Source organism: Urocampus carinirostris, chromosome 16 (assembly GCF_059441175.1).
Source record: "Urocampus carinirostris isolate Australia breed hairy pipefish chromosome 16, RoL_Ucar_1.0, whole genome shotgun sequence".
In the NCBI taxonomy this organism is placed as follows: Eukaryota; Metazoa; Chordata; class Actinopteri; order Syngnathiformes; family Syngnathidae; genus Urocampus; species Urocampus carinirostris.
In genome coordinates, this window is record NC_142364.1 from 5,206,017 (window position 1) to 5,226,948 (window position 20,932).

At 39.4% G+C, this 20,932-nt stretch overlaps 1 protein-coding gene across 1 annotated transcript in view; it reads left to right on the forward strand.

Moving 5' to 3' along the window:
- Positions 1 to 20,350, forward strand: part of ark2ca (arkadia (RNF111) C-terminal like ring finger ubiquitin ligase 2Ca) — a 24,250-nt gene extending 3,900 nt beyond the window's left edge. The window contains exons 2-8 of the mRNA XM_088355360.1: positions 11,314 to 11,617; positions 13,591 to 13,716; positions 13,798 to 13,927; positions 15,193 to 15,297; positions 15,382 to 15,477; positions 15,548 to 15,651; positions 19,012 to 20,350. Of these exons, the coding sequence (XP_088211486.1) occupies positions 11,314 to 11,617; positions 13,591 to 13,716; positions 13,798 to 13,927; positions 15,193 to 15,297; positions 15,382 to 15,477; positions 15,548 to 15,651; positions 19,012 to 19,129 (983 nt within the window). The 3' untranslated portion in view covers positions 19,130 to 20,350. The remainder of the gene's footprint in view (positions 1 to 11,313; positions 11,618 to 13,590; positions 13,717 to 13,797; positions 13,928 to 15,192; positions 15,298 to 15,381; positions 15,478 to 15,547; positions 15,652 to 19,011) is intronic.
- The last annotated feature ends 582 nt before the right edge of the window (positions 20,351 to 20,932 follow it).

Consider the following 20,932-nt stretch of genomic DNA (forward strand, 5'->3'; position numbering starts at 1 on the left):
ATCAATCCTTAATACTTTGCAACAATGTTTTTTTTTTGCTATCAGTTGTCTTATTGTGTTTCAAGTTCTAAAAAATGGGGCAGGCAACTTTATGGCTGGGCAGACAAATTCTCAGAGTTGTCTGCCCTGGTGTCCGCTAACTTTTTGTCATGAGTTTCAGACACTGCTAAAAATCACATCTATTCATAATTGCAGAATACATAAATTCACTCCGTTTTTTTTTCCATTTAATGGTAGTGGAAAAATTTGAAATTTGTCTTTGAAAGTCCTATCAAAAGTGCTTTCATTTGACCTTGGTAAAGGCGTACGAACCCTGATTTACAAAAACCGCGGCCTTCATCCTCTAATCTCTTTATTTTTCTACTACTACTACTACTACTACTACTGCTGCTTCTACTACTACATGCATACAAGTGTGGCACCGATGATTTCATTGTGCTTTTATTTGTGTTTTCTTTTTTCCCCTGTTCCATAGTATCGAGGCTGGCTCCACATTCCGCATTTCTCAGACCTTTGTGTCCCCTCTCCTCTCCATTGTGTAGCTAACGATCATCTGCTGCTGTCTGCCCGTGCCTGTTTTTCTATCTGCATCTCGCTCTTCTTGTGGAAGGAAAAAAAACCCACAGAAAACCCCTAAACAACCTTTATTCTTCATCTTGTCGCGCCTTCTTTTTCTACTCCCTCATTTCTTCTCTTCCATCTGAGGACAAGATTGGCAAAACCACAGAATCCAAATCTTTCACTCATGCCCTCTGTTTTTTATGCCAAAGGATATTCAGGCCACAAAAATTGACAGTATTTTGTACACTGAACATTGGAAGGCAAAATATTGGGAGATCAACTTATGAAGATATTGTCCAGAAAAATGGTTTATTACCAGATTAAGAAAAAAATGAGTGAATGGCTTCTATGTTTTTATATAGGTATAACAAATCTGAAGTAAAACAAATTAGTCATGATATATAATATGTGCATATTTATGTGCACATGTGCTTAAAAGGACTGTGTGTAATATTTGGTACCTCCTGATGGTACACAAAAACATTTATTTGAATACTGGGCATAAATACATGAACTAGTGCAATGTCTGTTACTTTCGTTACGGTTGTTTGTGTTCACGCATGGACCCTTTAAGATAGGACATGACGCGAGGGAGGGCGTAGGCGACAGATGCAGGAGTTTTGTGATTTGAAGTCAGTCTGTGTGCGCACATGGACGGTGTAAGTAACGACCAACATTAGCTCTTGTTTGAATGTTAATCGCGCTTGTTATTTTGTTATTGTATCGGCAACGAGACTTAATCAGCGACTGGGTGTATCGTTGATCTTATCAAGGGGCATTACGCGATCATAACAATGCTATTTTTTATCAAAGAAAATCATAGGTCGAATTTTTTTTTTTTTACATATTTGAATCCATACCATGTTTGTGTGGCATCTTGTCGCTACGCTGGGATCATTTGGCACAGTTTTTTGTTCGTAGTAGACAACAGCGCGTTCTATTGGTCAAATATTACACACTGGGGCTTTAAAGGTAATTCATTCATTCATAGAAAAATGTTTATCATTGTATTTTTGCATTTTTTTAAGACTTCACATCCAAAATAAGTCCATGAAAAAAGTATTAAACTGATATATTTGTGGGGGAAGTTATTTGTATATAGCATTTTTAGCTTTAGGTAGCTATTTTGAAAAATAATGAAATGTTTAATATTTTATTATGTTTTTAAGAGGGATTGGAAGATCATTATTTTGCTGCTTTATTTAAAGTCTAAAAACGTTCATTACAATAAATAACTAATAAATAGATAATAAAATACAGGAAAAAGTCTGTCTAAGTACAGTTGCATTTTCAGATTACTACATACTTGCCAACACTACCGCTTTACGTGTTACAATAGCGCTTTTCGCCCCTTTAAAATACCTACGGCTTTTAAAAAAAATATTTTTTTTTATTTAAACAAAAGAAAATCTTGATAGGATACAAACATTTTAGTACAAGCCTGCTTTATCTTGAAGCGAAACAAAGTTTTTGTGCGTGAATAAACTCGGGTTGGATTACAGTTTTGCCACTTCATGTTTGATCAAATCTACCGCTTTTTAAATTTTAAAAGGTTGGCATGGATGTTACGGAATTAAATTGAAGTAGATCAAAATTGTAATTTCATTTTTCCTCTTTTTTTGAGGAGAAAAGTCCTAACAAGTAAATAGAATGCAGTTCTCCTGAAATAAATCATGCATTTTCAGAGATACCAAATACTAGATAGATAGATACTTTATTCATCCCCGCAGGGAAATTCACACTTCCAGGAGTATCCTTGTGTTGAAAAATAGAGTAATAATATAAAAGATATAGAATACAAAAATACCCAATATAACGTTTTGCTACAGAGTATTTAAATAGTGCTACGGAAAATACACACTGTAGTAAAAATGTAATATGTAAATGTGGGGGTGGGGTTTAATGTGGGCTTTTACTCCCCCAGGTGGAGTTAAAGAGCCTCATGGCATGAGGAAGAAATGATCTCCTCAGTCTGTCCGTGGAACAAGACTGTGACAGCAGTCTGTTGCTGAAGCTACTATGCCTGTTCATATTAGGGGATGAATAAAGTATCTATCTATCTATCTATCTCTATCTAATAAACACCCTTTTTCAATAAATACTGTGATTGTTATGTCACAAATATTTTGTTACAAATATTATTTTCATATTAAATTTGCACAATAAAGCGTTTCAAGATCACTACTTTATTGTTTGCAGTTATCCTTTTAAGTGATAATATTTTCTATGAGCTATTTTCAAATTAAAAACTGGGAAGAAAAAAATTATAATCTGAAAATCCTCTATTTCCATTTTGAAATATTATTGTAAATGCTTAGCAAGTCTTCATTTTTTACACTTGTGAATTTAAATGAAGTTGTACATACAAAAAAATTCTCGTTTTTTCACTATTAATCATAAATAAACTATTTTTATTTTATATATATATATATATATATATATATATATATATATATATATATATATATAATTTGATTTAAAAATATACATAGAAGAGACTCACCACATATAGAAGAAACTATTTTTCTGGAAATTACTCGCAACAATATCTTGTGTTATTATATATATCTTGTATAGTGTGGCCCTAATATGCTTTGGCAGTAACAAAAGAATAACACGTCCTTGTATAGAGTCTTGATTTACACAAGTGTCTTTAGTGAATAACCCATGCTATATCTACTGCTGCTAGACATTGTGATTTCTCCCATTTTATGTGTTGGTAGATGACATTCTGCTGTAAATTTCTGTAAAGTGGATACATTTTGACACCTTCCCCCTGGAAAGCATTATATCACGAGCCGTCTTCCCTCCTCCGAATGATGCCTCGATTACAGCAGACCGAAAAAAGCTTGATCGAGATACCATCAAAAGAACTGACGCCTCACACTTTTATTTTTTTAGTCTTCAAATAATAACCGAGCAAAGAGAAGTGTGTATTACAGGTATATATTTTTTTTTCTGCCCGACAAAGATAATAATGCTCAGTTTTGAGGTAGTATTCTTTTGTTATTGTTATAGTTTGTCCAAGAAAACTAGTTTCCATTTTTTTAGATGCATGAATGGGTTCTTATTCTTCAAACTATTTAAAAATAAAAATAAAGTTATCATATTCTGGGTATTCCTCACAAAACATGTTTACGACATGATACCCTTAGTATTTTTATTTTTTTTTCCCCCACAAATGTTCGACCCCACTCATGGAAGAGTGTGTGTACTGCATCCAAGAGTTAAAGTAATTGTTATTTTTATTCCCCCTGGTTCCCATTCAACCGAATGCGTTGAATGTTTCTATTTTTATTTTTTAATAAATCACGTTTTCATACAAACAAATTGCAAACCCGAAATTGTTTCAAATTTGGATTGATAGTAAATAGGTAAAATACAACAGATTCTCTTTTATATGTGTAATGATGCAATTATGCAGGTCATTTTGAAGTATACATTTTTATTTGATATTTTATTACAATTATTATTAATTCACGAAAACATAAACTGCACCACTTTTGATAATTAAATATTTGTAACTTATTTACTGTATTTATTTGCCTGCAACGGGCTCTCATGCACAACACGCGTTCCTAATTTTGGATTAAAAATCGGTATAAAATCTCGTTTCTCTTTTTTTTTTAGCTCAAACTAAGCGTTGGAATGCACTTTGTAAAGATTTTAATGAGAGAAATTATTTCAAAAACTGTCAGGATAAATAGGCAAAAATATGTACTACTTAGAAACTGGCCTAAGCTATAACATCAGTGCAAAAATGTATTAGAAAAAAAAGAATAGTGCAAAGAAACACAACAACAAAATTCCCAAATAAGTTGCAACATATACATTTTCACAGTTTGGCTGGCTTGTTTAGGGTGGTCATCGCCCTGGGGATGAAACTGTCTCTGAGCCTGGTGGCCAGGGTGCAAAGAGTCTTTTATAATGTTGATGGCTCTATCTGCCAGAAGAAATGTAAACACATAGTATATTATTAAACTCGCCTTTGCTTTGTTCTCCAAAATGCCTCGGCAGTGTGAAAATGAGTCTTTTCCATCTGTTTATAGTTACAATGTAATTACCTTCATCCCCCAAATCCTATCTAGTTAGGCTTGGCAGTGTCAATCAAAACTGAGCTTTATTAGCTTTTCATCTAAGCCTGAAGAACATTTTGTTTCGAATTGTTTTCCCATCACTGTGTCTGGCGGGCGTGTGTCTATCCAACAATCCAGTACATTCCCTTTCAGTTCCCACATGAAATTGGCCCTCGCTCATCAAAGCCCTTCCAGTGTTTTGGCCATGCACAGCTCGTGTCACAATGCTATCCATTTTACAGGGATGTTTATCCTGCACTGCTGTAGACAACCAAGAAAACAATAGAATCCAAATGTCTTTTTTTCTTGTTTTAGTTCTTTGTTTTCAACCTCATGTTGTTGTATGAATTGATCCTATAATGCAGGAGTCGGGAACCTTTTTGACCCAAAGAGCCATGAAAGCAAAATATATTCAACAAAACTTCTCTATAGACATTTTATTTCACAGAGTGTCGTTTGATAATTTGATAAAATTTATGAAGTAATAATAATGCCAGAGGCTGTGTCCCATATCAACATAGAAATGTCACAAAATACTGCGAATGAGTATACTGACGTATTGACCTTCTGCCGAGACGGCCCTGGTTGAGAGACAGAAAAGAGTGCGTGCGCTACGTGTGCATAGCTCCGCCCATTCCTACCACTCACCCAATCAAATTGCTCTGGGTGCTTTGCTGGAGTTTCCAGGTGTTTACAGTTGGTTCAGTGTGTTTTCAACAAGAGTTTCAACAGTGATCATACATTGTTTAACGAGCTTCCATATGAAGGATTTCTTAGCAATGTACATGTAAAAGGGAGTCTTTTGGTGAAAAACCTTGACTCTAAACTGCTGTTGAGCCTACGCCCTATATATACTGTACCAAATACCTAAGAAATTTAGTAGAGTTTTGGCTTCACATCTGTTATTATTAATATTAAGTTATATGTTAGCTACAACTCTTAACAATATAAAACATCACAGATATTTTTTTATGACTTAGGTACACATGAAAAGAGCTTGCGACCCATAGGTTCCCGACCCCTGCTATAATGCATGGTCATTTTCCTTTTTCTCCACATGGAAGAGCAGATTCCAATGTACTCTTTTTGTGTAGAAATGTCCCTGCTGTACCTAAAATGTGCTGTTATAAGCATAGACATTTACCCATTGGATGCTGCTTCTGTCGTGTTAATCCTACAGAGAAGCATGGTCAGGCCTTGCCTTTCGTCTCTTTTTATTTGCATGGTATTATTGTGTTGATGCAGGAGCAAATGGAACTTTTTGTTTATTATCTCACAGTGCCACACCTATATTTACACTAATATTTTCCAATAAAGCCTGTAGATTTCTTCCTAACCTTCAGTGTGCTTTTTGCTGATTTCTCCATGTCGCCCCCACCCCTGCCATGTTGCCCTTTTTACCCCCAGCCCGCCTTCTCTCTCTCTCTCTCCACACTGTGTGTCACTGAGACATTTCTCCTCACTCTTTATGTGCTGCCATTGCCCAGCTGTCCCCGACATTCGATGCTGCGCTCACTTTGTAATAAGTCATTTTTATAGCGGCAAATCCAATTTAAGGCAACTGAGCTTCGATATGATTCATTTGTTTACTTATACAAAACGACAGAAATAGAAGAGAGGGTCAAATATTACCGTGTCACTGTGTAATATTGCTACCGTTGTTCTCAAATTGTCATATTTATTATTTTATAACTTTTTTTCAATCTCAAAATAATAATATTAATACATTCTACTTCAAAGTGCTTTTCAGGACACCCACAGAGTACACAGAGTATCAAATAATAATAAAGCAAAAATAAAACAAGCAAGTACTAAATAGCAAATAAGATCAGAGTAGAGTCAAAAGGGGGGCGGTATGTGAGGCACTTGATCATGAAAGTCTGAAGAGGTGGGTTTTGAGTCTGAATTTGATGGTGGACAGGGAGGCAGAAATAAGAACTCCAAGCTCGGTTGCGCGTTGTACACAGTAGTATATGAACGTATTTGTGCAAGGATTCATCAGTCAAAAAATACTGCTGACGACAATCGCAAGACATTGGAAATAACGCAAAGAGGCAGTGGGGGTCTAACCGGGTCTGATAAACAAAAGGCGGCCCCAGCCTCAGTTGAGAAAAAGAGAGGCTGACCAACCAAAAAACATGCAGTGAGCAGCCAGGCTAACTGGGATCCAACAACGGAAAAATAGTTACGGCCACAAACGCGAAACCCACCAGGAGTAAATCAAAGGACACTGCAAAACAGGCGCTTTTTTTCAGGCTTGCCATTCATAAAAACACACTGTAAGCAGCCAGCCTAATTGGGAACCAACAAAGAAAAGCATCAACGAATACTGCGATGAGCGCAAAGCTGGACGGAAATAAACCAAGGCAAAACCCTAGGCTAGCCGGACAAACAACACACTGTGGGTAGTCGATGAGCGCCAACAAAACGGGGAAGCCCTCGGCAGCTCCGACGCTAATGGGGAGCTAGCCGGACAAAATATACCAACTGTGACACACGCAACCAAAAAGCCACAATCCCCTACCTAAAAGGAGGCGAAGGCAAACAAGGAACACATGCTGTAACGGTGGCAGGTAAACTTACCCCATGCAGTTTTTGGAGGTCGAGCACGCAACTCCGACAAAACAATCACAAGGCCCCCAGCGACAGGGTAAGCAAAGTTCCAATTCCTCTAAGCAGTAATGAGAAGTATGCGATCGCTGTTTACAACAATAGCTTTTCGCTTTGGAGCCTGCATCACATGTTGTGTTAATGGGATTCTCTCTCTTGAAAGTCTTGTGTTCCTTCAATGACATCGGTCAACTTTGAGACTAAAGTCAGTCAATTTCGTTTGTCAATTTCTTCAGACATACGTGACGTACAAAATCATTAAAATTATGTTTCCCACTGTCCCCAGACATTGACATCAATACCAGTGTGGTTGCACGAGAACAGTCCTAAAGATCTCATCTCATCTCATTAGCTGCAATCCTAAAGATAATACTAAATAAAAGTGCAAGTGAGTTTAAGGCTAATACCTATTTTTTTTATACAACTGACATACAGGACATACATTTGTCGAGTCCACGCCGTGTGATATATTTTGCAACATATTTGCATATTTAAGGGGAGGAAGACTCCACGTTCAAAAATCTGTTTGGGATTACCTTTAATGACACGCATACTGAGAGCATTGCATGATGGGATAGCGCTGCACCAGACAGGATTATGCTGAGAGGAGGTGTTATTTTGTAGTTGCAGCAGGAAGTGAGAGAGAGGGGAGGCTCATGTCAGACTGCTGCAGTCGTGTGTAGGTGGAGCTTTAGGAACGTCAGTCAAACGAGGACACAAAGTAGGGCTGAGGGGGTTGGGGCCCCGCCCGTGGGGGTCCGGCCCCCCACATCAGAGCGGGATTAAAGTGTAACTGCCTTGTTACTGCTGGCACTACTGCAATATGTCAAATAATTCTGCCCGCAGGCAAACTATTTGATATTTTCGAGCCCCCTTTTTTTTTTTTTTTTTTTTTTTTTTTTGATCAATCAACCACACAAAGTCTGACATTCCCCCTCCACTTGCTCCGAGTAATATTATTGGTTTACCGTTGGAAAGAGACAATTTTTTCACAATGGGTCTCAACCGGCTAGACACCACTGAAGAATATAGATTACAGTGTTTCCCACAGAAATTTGTGAGACCCTCATAGGTGAACGGTCTAGGGGGCGATTTTGTACATTTCAAATTCAAACCTATCGATCTAAATGGTAAATGGTCTGCATTTATATAGCGCTTTTCAAGTCAATGAAGACCTCCCAAAGCACTTCACAATGTGCTTTACACTTACCCATTCACACACACACTTACACACCAACAGCGGCTGTGCAGCAATTCAAGGCACCGACCTGCTTTGTTGGGGGCATTAGGGATATAGTGTCTTGCCCAAGGACACTTCTACATACAACACGGAGGAGCCGGGAATCGAACCTGCGATCTCTTGATCCCAAGACGAGCGCTCTATCTCCTGAGCTAAAATCAAGAAGATAAATGTCTAATGCATGTATGCCTTTCTAAACTGTTGAATCATAAGACACTAGATATGAAAGGCAAAGACACAGCAATCAAGTCGCACCCATAAAGCATGATAAACAAGACTTTCTGTTTCATAAATGAATTTAAAATAAAACATCCATCCATTATCTGCACCGCTTATCCACAGAGGACACCCTGAACTGATTGCAAGCCGGTTTAAGGGCACACAGGGACAGACAACTCGTATATTCACTCCTAGGGACAATTTAGACCGGCCAATTTACCTTACATGCATTGGGAGAACATGCAAACTCAGCATAGAAACTCCTGACCTCCGACGCGCTAACCACTCAGCTGCCGTGTCGCCTAAAATAAGACTTAGTAATCAAATAATGAAATAATCATTGCAGCGGAAAACCTAATGAGCTCTCATGGCAAAACGCTGCAGCACAAGAAAAGGAATCCCAAGATTAGATGTCCCAAGTATTTTTGGCAGATTATGTTGCCATGACAACAGTCCGACCCGTGTACTTCCGATTCCGTAACACTAGACAGGGTAGCGCAGTGAGTTACTCGGAAGTCATTCGTCCCCTTCTTCCAATCTCAGCACTCGGCCGCTGTTATTGATTATTGGCCAAGATTCATTACAGAAGAGATTCAGAGAGCCTTCTTCATAATCTTGTATATCCCCTGCGAGATAGGAGCGTAGGAGGTTGTTCACTCTTTATCGACCCGCCCGAGAATACGAGGACATTACCTGAACCTCGTTCGAATCCGTGTGAATAAAGTACAGCGCGATAGTATATAAAGGCAAAAAACTCTTATTCAGTAAAGAAAGAAATTTGTATTTCTTTTACGTTGTGGAATCCCTACCTAGAGGGCGCCACCATGTTTGTCTGACGTCTTGCTGCTTTGCTGTACTCCCATGGACTGGTTTACTATTTCATTAGACAACACACTTGGACTTTAAACACATATTCTATTACAGATTGAAACCAAAATAACAAACCCAATTTCCAGACTCAAGCAATTGACAAATATAAGTATTGTACTTTATAAAGGGTTCTTTTAATTTTTTTTTTACACAAATCGCTTCTGTACTGTGAAATCATAATTTTAAAATTAATGTTTTGATTTCAGGACACTACTTTTTTACTTCACACGATACTTTGTCGACATCATGTTATGGGGCCGGCAACCTAAAATGTTGAAAAAGCCATATTGGCCAAAAACGATAAATTAAGAGCCTTCTATATGCGTCATAAGGAAGAAAACACACACTGTTTCTACCTATATCATTGGACATGTTAAGAATGTGTCCAATTTGTGTTCCTACAGAAGCCATATATTTTTCCATTATCAGACGTTTTTGAAAAAGTGCCCGGGAGCCACTAGGGAATGACAAACCCGTATGCAGCTCCAGAGCAAGTTCAGTGGGTCAGAAGTCCAACTTTGTTGGCAATAGAAAGTCTCTGCTTTTTGGTGCTTTTGGAGGTCCAGAGCGTTTTCTTGATATGATGGCTTCAAAGCAGGGGTCTCCAACCTGGTGCCCGCGGGACCACGGCCCACGGCCCTGTTCTGAAAATACCCCACCAGTTTTGGGTCATTGTGATTTTCTGGTAAAATTATTTTTTACACCCTGCTTATCTCTCTCCTTCTGTCTTTTTGTCTCTTTTTCTGTCTTTCTTGACCTTTCTATTTGTCATCTTCTCTTTCCCTCTCCCTATCTCTCTTACTTTCATCTTTCCCTCTCTTTTTCTCGTTTTATTTTTATTTTTCCCCCTTTTCTTTTTCTATTTTTCTTTCTATCTTTTTCTTTCCTTTTAGCTTCCTCTCAAGTCAAGTCATGTTTATTTGCATAGCCCTTAATCACAAAGAGTCTCAAAGGGCTGCACAGACCACAGATTATTTCAAACTACAAACTATCATGACACCATCCCCTGATCTAAAACCTACATTAGGGAAAGGGAAAACTCAAAAACCTCAACATGAGGAAAATAAAAAAACCTTGATTTTCTCTTTCTCTCTCCCTTTTGTTCTCTTTCATTCTCCCATTCTTCTTTCTCCTTTTCCCTTTTCCTCTCTCTTTCGTCCCTTTCTGTATTCTCTTTTTTTTCTCTCTTTTCTTCTTTTAATAATTTACCTGTTAATAATATAGTAAAAACATAGTAAGTAGAACAAGAAAAGTTATTATTTTAGAAATGTATACCAAACTATGTGCTCTTTGCACCAATAAGTAGCAAAACGTAGCTTTCAGCTTGAAAAAGGTTGAAGAGGCCTGAGAAACTTGAAATTGAAATAGAGTTGTGCTTACGTTCGCCAAGCTGTTTTACTACGTTTACAACTCGGACTGCAATGTCATCGACTCACCGGCGCAGAGAAACAAAATAGGGGTGGGTGACTGTTTAGCCAATCATGATGCAAAACACAATGCACAAGAAAATCTGCAAAAATAAACCGCAATTTCCGGAAGGGATTACTGTACCCAAAACTCGTATCTTACGTTCTTTTGAAGACACCCTCCATTATAAAGTTTCCATAAAGTTATTGGTACAGGCAATGATGGTGTTGTACAAACATTTTAAAGGTAATAGCTAACTAGTTAGCATTGTGTTTGAAAAAAACAACAACAAAAAAAAACAAGAAAAATGGGTTTTCTCTGACCACGCAGGAGCACACTTCACCAGGCACCAACACAGCCATGCCACTTCCTGCCGACATTTTCACCTGGGCGCCCCGCAGGCGCCCATCTCCACCGAGTTCCCTTTAGGACCCGCCGGCCAGCCCGCTCAGACGGGCCTGGCCAACCACCTCCAACCCGTTCACCATCCGCCCCTCGCTGCCCTGCCCGCCGCCGCCCCACAGTTCCAAGACCTATCAGGGTCTCCGTTCCTACCTCAGGCGTTACACCAGCAATACCTCATCCAGCAGCAGCTTCTAGAGGCGCAGCACCGACGGATTGTCCCACACTCCCGGTGAGTTCGTCCTTTTTGAATTTTTAAACAAAGAATAGAAGTAATTTTGCCTTCTGAAATGGTTAAACTCCGACAGCTTGACTATTGCTTGTTAAAGCTTTTTCGAGTTTAATCCCAATGGCTTTGTGTAAACCCATGGATGGCAATATTAATTTCTTCTGGTGGTGGTTGAGCACAAAAAGGCCCGAATTTGGGATGCGTACCGTATTTTCGCACGATAAGGCGCATCCCAAAAATGTGTTTAGCTAGGGTTGCGTAAAAAATACATTAGAATTATTATTAATTTGTTTCATAGAACAGAAATTAACATTATGAGAAAAATTGCTTCTATTTATTTGATATTTAGTCATTGTTATATATCATCAAAACCAATTTTATATATCACACAGAGACAACCCAAGAAAATATAAAATGCAACTTCATATTTATTGCGAATTTTCTCTTTTTTGAACACACATGAAACAAAGAACAAAGGGAAAGAAGTACGGAACAAAAAAACCCAAAACAAAAAACAAGACTATACTTTTAGGGATCGTTTCTATCATTTATATAATGCAGTTTTGTAATGTCGATTCCATTTAAGGCACAAAAACTCTAGGCCTTGCTGGCCCTACGTGAAAAAGTGATTTCCCCCTTATTTAGCACAAAGTAACTGTGACCAGCCACAGTTTAGGGAAAGCTGACCCAAAATGGATTGCCACCACTTTTATTGAATCAAGAAATCACTTCAATTAAATCTATTAAAGTAAAGTAGGCTACAAAATCTCAAAAACCCAATTGACATGCCACGACCCCTAAAAATTCCAGAGGAAATTGGGGAAAAGTGTCTGTAGTATTTCTGCAGGGCTCAGCGAACCACCGTCAGAGCCATTATCCGCAAATGAAGAAAACTGGGAACCGTGGCAAACGTTGCCAGGAGTGGTTGATCAACTAAGATTACTCAAAGAGTGCGACGACTGCTCATCCAGGAGGTTACAATAGAACCTCGACAAATATCCTAGGAACTGCAGCCCTCGCAGGCTTTCGTTAACGTCAGTGCTCATGACTCTACTATAAAAGATACTGGCCGAAAATGACATTCTTGGGAGAGTTCCCAGGCAAAAAAATGACTGCTTTAAAAAAGAACACTAACATTATGACAAATGTTGCTTCTATTTATTTGATATTTAATCATTGTTTTCCATCATCATATATTTGTCAAATAGCATCTTGATTATCCTCAAGGCTTTTGAACAGGCTATGAGTCAAAAATGGAACTTTTTGGAAGTTGTGCTGCCCATTACATCTGGCGTAAAAATGGCACAGCCTTTGATAAAAAGAACATGATGCCAGTAGTAAAGCATGGAGATGGCACTGTGATCCCCTGGGGCTGCTTTGCTGCCTCAAGACCAGGACAACTTGCTGTGGTTGACGGAATAAAGAATTTTGGGGTTTACCAGAAGATCCTGAAGGAGAATGTCCAGCCCATCAGTTTGCACTCTCAAACTCAAGCCCTCCTTTTGGATCATGCGGCAGGAGAACAACCTCTGAATGGCTAAAAACAAAACAAAATGATAGTCCTGTAGTGGGCAGGTCAAAGTCCAGGTTTAAATCCAGTTGACATGATGTGGTGTGACCTTGAGCAGTTCATGCTAGAAAACCTTTCAATAAGACAGATTTGTAACCATTTTGCAAAGAAGAGTGGGCCCAATTGAAAGACTCATTAACATTTATCGTTTGGTTTCTGTTATCGCTTCCAAAGGTTACCCAACTCACCATTAGATTCAAGTGGGGATTTCTTTTTCACATATGGCCAGATATTTTTTGTCCTTCAATAAACTGCATTTTGCATTTCCTTAGGATGATCTGCATGATTTTAAAAATTGGTTTGATGATCTGAAACATTTGTGAGTGATAAACATGCAAAAGACACAGAAACCAGAAAGGGGGCAAATACTTTTTCGCGGCACTGCAATTGGTTTCTTGTTTTACAGAAGGACACAGGATCGAGCTCCCCTTAACCCGCACCGGTTGCGCTCCACTTACGAGTACTCCCCATCCCTTCATGCCCCGCAACCCGCGACGCAGCAGCCCCGGTACCTGGCCGAAGGTACCGATTGGTAAGTCGGCGTCCTGGCCGCCTTCCGTCTCCTCGTGTATGGCGCCGTGTGTACTCAGTGGCTTGTCTGTGTGCTCGGCAGGGATCTCAGCGTGGATGCCGGCCCCCCTCACCACCCGTACCACCTCCAGCAGCTGCCGCAGCACTACCAGCACTACTTGGCCTCTCCCAGGATGCACCACTTCCCCAGGAACGCATCCTCCGCACAAGTGGTCCGTACTTCATTCGGATAGTTTTCTTTGACTTTTTGAAAATCCAATTTACCGTAATTTCAGCACTGTAAGGTAGGGCTGCGCGATTAACGGAATCGATATTGCGATGTGACGTAGTGCGATAGTGTAACTGCAAAACACTGCTTTTTTTCATGGATTCATAGTTTCAGTTCGTTATCAAACACATGGTTCGTACGGGTGCTTGAAACTCTTGAAAACTCTTGAATTTGAATGTTGTGTTTTTGAGGTCAGGGAAAATGTTTGGAATTGTTGCCATTGCCATGTTTCTTGGCAGTCTGACTCTATAGACTACGCAATAAATGATGATTTTTTTTTTAAGTGCGTGAAAATGACGCTGACACGCTTGTTCTGGTGGCTTGCCATCATGGCGTTGTCATGTGAAGCGTCACCGCACCCTATTGGTCGCATCCAAGAGGACAGATCTATTTAGAAAACCCCTTTTGGCTCCTAAACAGCTTCTCAGATTTTTGTTTTTTCTAATGCTATATTATCAATAATAATAAAACATGATGCACCTTAATTAGTTTGACTTTTTACGCATTGAAGAGATTTAATTTTGAACAACACAAAATCCTGAAAATTCAAAACAATAAAATAAAAATTAAAAATATTAACTCTTCTGTACTATAAATAAACTTTTTGCAATTTTATTCTAACCAATTTAGACACAGATCCTCTGAAAAACACGCAAAAAAATTAAAAGATTCTATGCTCTTTTCTGCGGAGCAATCAATATCATTAAAATGAGTCCAAATTTGGCTTATTTTTATGCCTTCTATATAGACAGTACTTTCTTTTTTTGGATTCCATATTGAACCTAATTATTACCCAACACCTATGGAGCCTTTTCCTTGTTTGTAAACGAGGTAGAACGGCAGAATTTATGTCAGTTTATAGCAGCCAAACAACACAAAAAGATAGTGGATCATAGATAGGAATAGCTCAAAATAGTACAAAGTATGTGCTAGCAGCCTGGTAGCAACTTTATTTTTGTCATCGTCAAATCAACAACCCCAAGTTTTTTGGATTTCTTCCTTTGAATGAACTGGTAAAATTGAAAACTTGAGAGTGCTTGAAAAGTGCTTGAATTTGGCCATGAAAAGGGTGTACATTACTTCACTATTATTGTATTCGGATCATGTTACAGATTATATTTTCCAACAGGGAATTAGTAAATGTATCAGGTTCCATTTTTAGAGTAACCCCCTCCATCCTGGATTTTTAAGTTCCTCTTTTTTTTCTAGGTTGTGCATGAAATCAGAAACTACCCGTACCCCCAGCTGCACCTGTTGGCATTGCAAAGTCTGAATCCCTCCAGGCATGCGACGGCAGTGCGGGAAAGCTATGAGGTCGAAATTTTTGAAAGGAAGAATGAAAAAAAAGGGAGAATTTGATCCCTTTGCAATGGCTCTGAAATCTATCATTTCCTTCAGGAGCTTCTCCAGTTGGAGGACCGGCTAGGCAGCGTCAGCAGAGGGGCGCTGCAGACCACCATCGAGCGATTCACCTTCCCGCACAAATACAAAAAGGTAAGCCGCTGCGAGGAGAATATCGATTGCGGAAGGGCGCGTTGACGCCGTTCTTCCCGCGCTGAAACAGAGGAAGCCCTCGCGGATGAAGTTCGAGGAGGAAGAGGACGAGACGGACGTGGACGAAAAGTGCACCATCTGCTTGTCCATGCTGGAGGACGGCGAGGACGTCAGGTCAGCTGTTCTCTGGAAAGACATCCCAGTATTGATTTTCCACCAGTGCTTTTAGTAGGCTCTCGCTGAAGCACTACAGCAGCTGGGGAGAAAATAGAGATATTTAACCTGCTAAGCTAACACTCTCCAAATGTTAGACTGACATCAAGTCATATTTACTATCTAATCACAGTTAGAACATTTTAAGTCTTTTTATTGAGTAGCTTGATATTTGCTAGGTTTGAATCATACAGTAATAAGTCAAGTCATGTTTATCTGTATAGCCCTTAATCACAAAGAGTCTCAAAGGGCTGCACAAACCACTGATTATTGCAAACCACAGACCATTATGACACCATCCCCTGATCTAAAACCTACATGAGGGCAAGGAAAAACCTCAACATGAGGAAAATGAAGAAAGCTTGCGAAGGGACCGCATATGATTCAAAACCAATTTGATGAAACTTATTTATTTAAAAGGAAATATAACATGTTGATATCTGCATTTATGTAATTATTCATAAATGAAAAACATTGGACAGGTCACCAGATTGGCCCCTTGACCAAATTGTTTAACCTAATGCAGCCCTCGACTCCAAATAGTTGCCCACCGCTGTTCGAGTGTATCAACCCTTTACTTTGTTTGACACATTGCTGTGTATTCAATGGGCGGGGCTTAGCCTGGAGTAGAGGTAAGATCGGGCCTAAACAATTCAGCCCGACCCGACCCGAGTCGCAAATATATGAACCCGAACCCGATCAAACTTGACGGATTACCTTGATTTGATAAACGATCCCAAAATAAAGCCGAATCTTTCTTTTGCCACCAAACGGGTAGCTTTACTCTGGCCATGCACACTTCAACGCCTAGCTGTGCATTTTGGCTGTACTATGCAGCTTGGGATGTACTTGGGGCACTGCAAGTGCAGCGCCTAAATGAACGTATCGGTGCCGAAAGTAAAACTAAACAAAATGGCACCGAAATGAAAATGAAATTCTATACTTTACAAGCTGCAAATAGTAAAATATTTGGCCAAAAAGCAGAAAGTTTGTCAAGCTTGTAAGCTATTGGGAAAATGCAGAAATGACATCTGACGTGAGGGAGGTGGAAGGAGGAATCCGCGCGTCTTTTAGCCTAACACAGAGGAGGAAAATTGATTTGGATTTCGTGATTTGGAGTTAAACTAATAGTTGGGTAAGCATTTTATTTATCTAAATAATTACTCAAGTAAAAGTAGTGCATGCTGTGTAGACCCTCCACGAAGGAAGGAAAAAAAGAGAGAGAGAGAGAAGCCCGACTGGCCCGACTTAATGATTGACATTTCAAGCCCAAGGTCTTACCTCTAGTTTGGAGTCAAAAGCTTGGGTAAATCAATATTTCAACAATATCTCAACAAGCGTACGTGCTAAAAGTTTAGCTTTGTATCCTCAAAATAGATGGCTTTGACGTTATGGTTTAAAAATCTATGTCACGTGTGACGTCACAGACGAAGCTGGAGGCAAAACGAGACTTGTGCTGGTTAGAAGATAGAGGAAAAGAAAGCTCTTGCTGTTGCTAGTTGCTGTCATGTTGTGTGTATGTGTGCGAGAATCGGAGAACAATATTAGTTATCATAAATCGGAGTCTTACAGGATCCCAGCAGACACTCCAGATCAAAGAAAATGAAGGGAGTTCTGGTTAAATGAATTAAACAAAAAGATTGGACCAAGGCACTCATCAAAAATGCTCGGGTTTGCTGCACACGCTTCATATCAGGAAATTAAGAAATTAAACAATTATGATTGTTGCTATCAAGTCCATATTACTTATTAGCAAAATATCTTATTTTCTTAGCTTCAGTTTACTATTAGCCAAAAAAGAGCAATAAAACACTTCGCTAGTTTGCCCTTCGGGTTATTGCTGGTTCACTCCTTTGCAGATTTGACATCAAATTGATATTGTCTTTAGTGTCATTGCTATCATTGTAATGTGCATTGGACAGCAGAGACGGATTAGGGAGGGCACTCTTAATTGGATGTGCATGGCTGTGATTGGCTGCTGTATGCTGTCAATCAAACAGCGGGCGGGCACTGCTTCAGCAAGCAAACTGAGAAGCATAGCGACTGCTAGCTTTTAGCGGCTTTTTACATTAAAAATAAATTCATCAATGAAATTGAACTCTGAGGAAAGCCAAAGAGCGCAACAAAATTGTGATCACCAGCAAGTGCTGCGTGGATTGTTATGGTGTCCGGTAATCAACTGAGGCAGCAATAGGTCCAGGTCTGGCCTAGTGCTTCGGCGAGACTAACAACTCTCATGGACCCTGTATCTTTCCAACGCTAGGTCCTTTAGCCATGAAATGGATGACCTAGGGCTACAATTTGTGGAAAAATAATACATTCGAGATGGTTTTATTTTTTAGTTATAGCAGACATGTGGCTCAATTCGAGGACAACCGGTGGAAGCGCGCAACTAACCAACTGCTCTCAAATCGCTTTCTTACACCAATGGAGGCCCTCCATTTTCAGTTCTCGCGGGTGGTTCTGGTCCTCATTAATCGCATAAACCGAAGAATATCTGTACATGAATATTTTAATGTAACTAATAAATTACTTTGTTTACAATGCCAACGCCCACATTCATGCTACATGCTAACAGTTAGCTATAGCTGAGAAAACAACGAGTTATTTTGCCGATATAAAAAAATAATATGGAGTTGAAAGCAACAAGCATAAAGATTTAATTTATCTTACCTGATATGGAGTGTGTGCTACAAACCTGAGTGTTTTTGATGAGTGCCTCGGTCCAATCTTTTCACTTAATTGAATTTAAGCATGATTCTTTTTATTTTTTTATTTTTTTTTTTTTTGATCAGGGGTGTCCACTGGGATCCTGTAAAACTTCAATTTACGATCCTTCGCGTTTTTTTTTACCTGATATGAAGTGTGCGCTGCAAACCTGAGCGTTTTTGATGAGTGCCTCGGTCCAATCTTTTCGCTTTTTTGAATTAAAGCACAAATCCTAGTCCTGTTTTCTAATCAGGATATAATAACATAACTTTAATTTACAATGTATATCCATGTTTTTGTCTGATTCTGCCACACATACAAAAAACATGACGACAACTACCAGAAACAACAGCTTTATTTTCCTGTGTATTCTGATCAGCGTGAGTCTTGTTTTGCCTCCGTTTTGACGTCACACATGACATAGGTTATTAGACCGTCTATGAGAGCACTGTGAGTTTTGGGGTTCAGGGAGGAGCGATGGGGGTGTCACGGTAGACTGAGCTCCGGTTACGCTATATTCGAGCATCCTCAGCTGTCTCTCGGATTGTTGACTGTGCAGAACACGCGAGCCTCCCTCGAGCAAATGAAAAGCCGAAGTTCTTGTCCCCACAGGAGGTTACCTTGCATGCACCTTTTCCACCAAGGCTGCGTGGACCAATGGCTGGCGACCAGCAGGAAATGTCCCATCTGTCGCGTTGACATCGAGACGCAGCTGAATCCTGACAGCTGATGAGATTTCTTTCCACCCCCCGGACGTTTCCTTACCCTGCTTTCTTCCCTTCACTCCTCCTCCTCTCAGCCCCCGACGGGTGCTTTTGCCAAATGTCTTCTGACTTTTGATGTAACATCTTTCTTTTTTTTTTAATTCTTCTTCTGGACTCTTGCTTTACTGAGCCAAGCCAGGAAGGTGAAGTGTAAGAGAACTCTTTCTCTTTCCCCTGCTCTGTCCCTTCCCGGACCCTATTAAACCCCTCTTTTGCTCTCTTTCTACAGAACAAAAGCACATCCGCACACACTAACAAGTCGTGTACACAGGGTTTCATTGTAGCTTGCTGGTTTTTCGTGGTAACTGTCCCGGTGGTGTGGTTCTCCGGGGTCCAGGCGATGCTTCGCTGCGCTGTAAAAACACTTGGATAAAAACAACAACAACCCAATTTGGGTCAAGAGAGCACTTATGTTAGTATGACCCAACTTTCTGGACTGTTTTGGATCCGGAAATTGGCTGTTACTCCTTTGAACAGGGTTCTCCACCACGGTGCCCCCTAAGGACAACCTGTTTGGGAAATAGCTCACCAGTGCTGAGCCATTGCGAATTTCTATTATTTTTAAATTGTTTTAGTAGTTGAGTATTGTGTGTTTTTTCTGTATAATAAATTCCAATATATAGTATAATATCGGGGTCTCCAACGTGTTGCCCTCGGTCACCAGGGTGCCCCCTAAAGACAGACCTGTTCGGAAAATAGCTCACCAGTGCTGGGTCATTGTGATTTTCTGGTGGTTAACTGAGTCTATTCAACCCTACCTCCAACAAATCACCTAATTATAACATAGTAACAAAATAGTATTAACATGATATGTTGTTATTATAAATATGCTAATTGAACTGGGTGCTCTTTGCACTCATTTATAACAAAAAGTAACTCTTGAAAAGGGTTGGAGACCCCTGCTTTAGAACAGCCCTCATAATTGGGTTGTTTGCTATATAATGTCACCTAATTTAAAAAAATGTATATAATCGGGCTTCATTAAAAAAAAGGTCAATAATTTGCTCAAATTGCACTTGAAACTTTAGACATTGCCAATCTAAATGGGTCGTTTATAAAATTGTAATATACCTGGGGCTTTAAGCTGAGAGCTACTTTTTGATACCTATTAGAGCAAAGGCTAACCCGTTTTCTCTGCAGTTCTGAAATAATTTATCATGTTATTACTATATTGTTACTATGCTAAGACCAGGTTAATTATTGAAAGTAGAGTTAAATAGACTCCGTTAACCACTAGAAAATCACAATGACCCAGCATTGTTGAGCTATTTTCAGAACAGGTCTGCAGGCAGCGAGGCTTTCCTTAGGGATACCACGTTGGACAACCCTGTATTGTACAATATATTGTATTTTTTGTCCAGAACAACGCATTTAAAACAAACCCCAACATTATTCAAAATCTGATAAATGAAGAATTGCCACAAATGGATCCATTTCTTTCAAACAACCCCAAAAAGTCTGCCATGATCTGCAAAGGCATAATTCTGTTATGGTTGTTTTTCACATCGACACCAGTAACAATACTCAACTACTGAGTACTAGTATGAGGTTGAAATACAGATACATGAAAAAAGAAAAAAGAATTTTAGCATATATCCTAATATACAATTTAGATACTATTATTCGCAATTTTCTAAAAAGGCCATTTGTTTTTCGTGTGGTTGTGGTTGGGGGCCTCAATGGACCCGAGAACCCCGGTTTGAGATCCATCAGTGTCGCGTAGCACGTCCTCAAAGCCATGACGTTAACGTCGTATCGCAAGCTAGCTG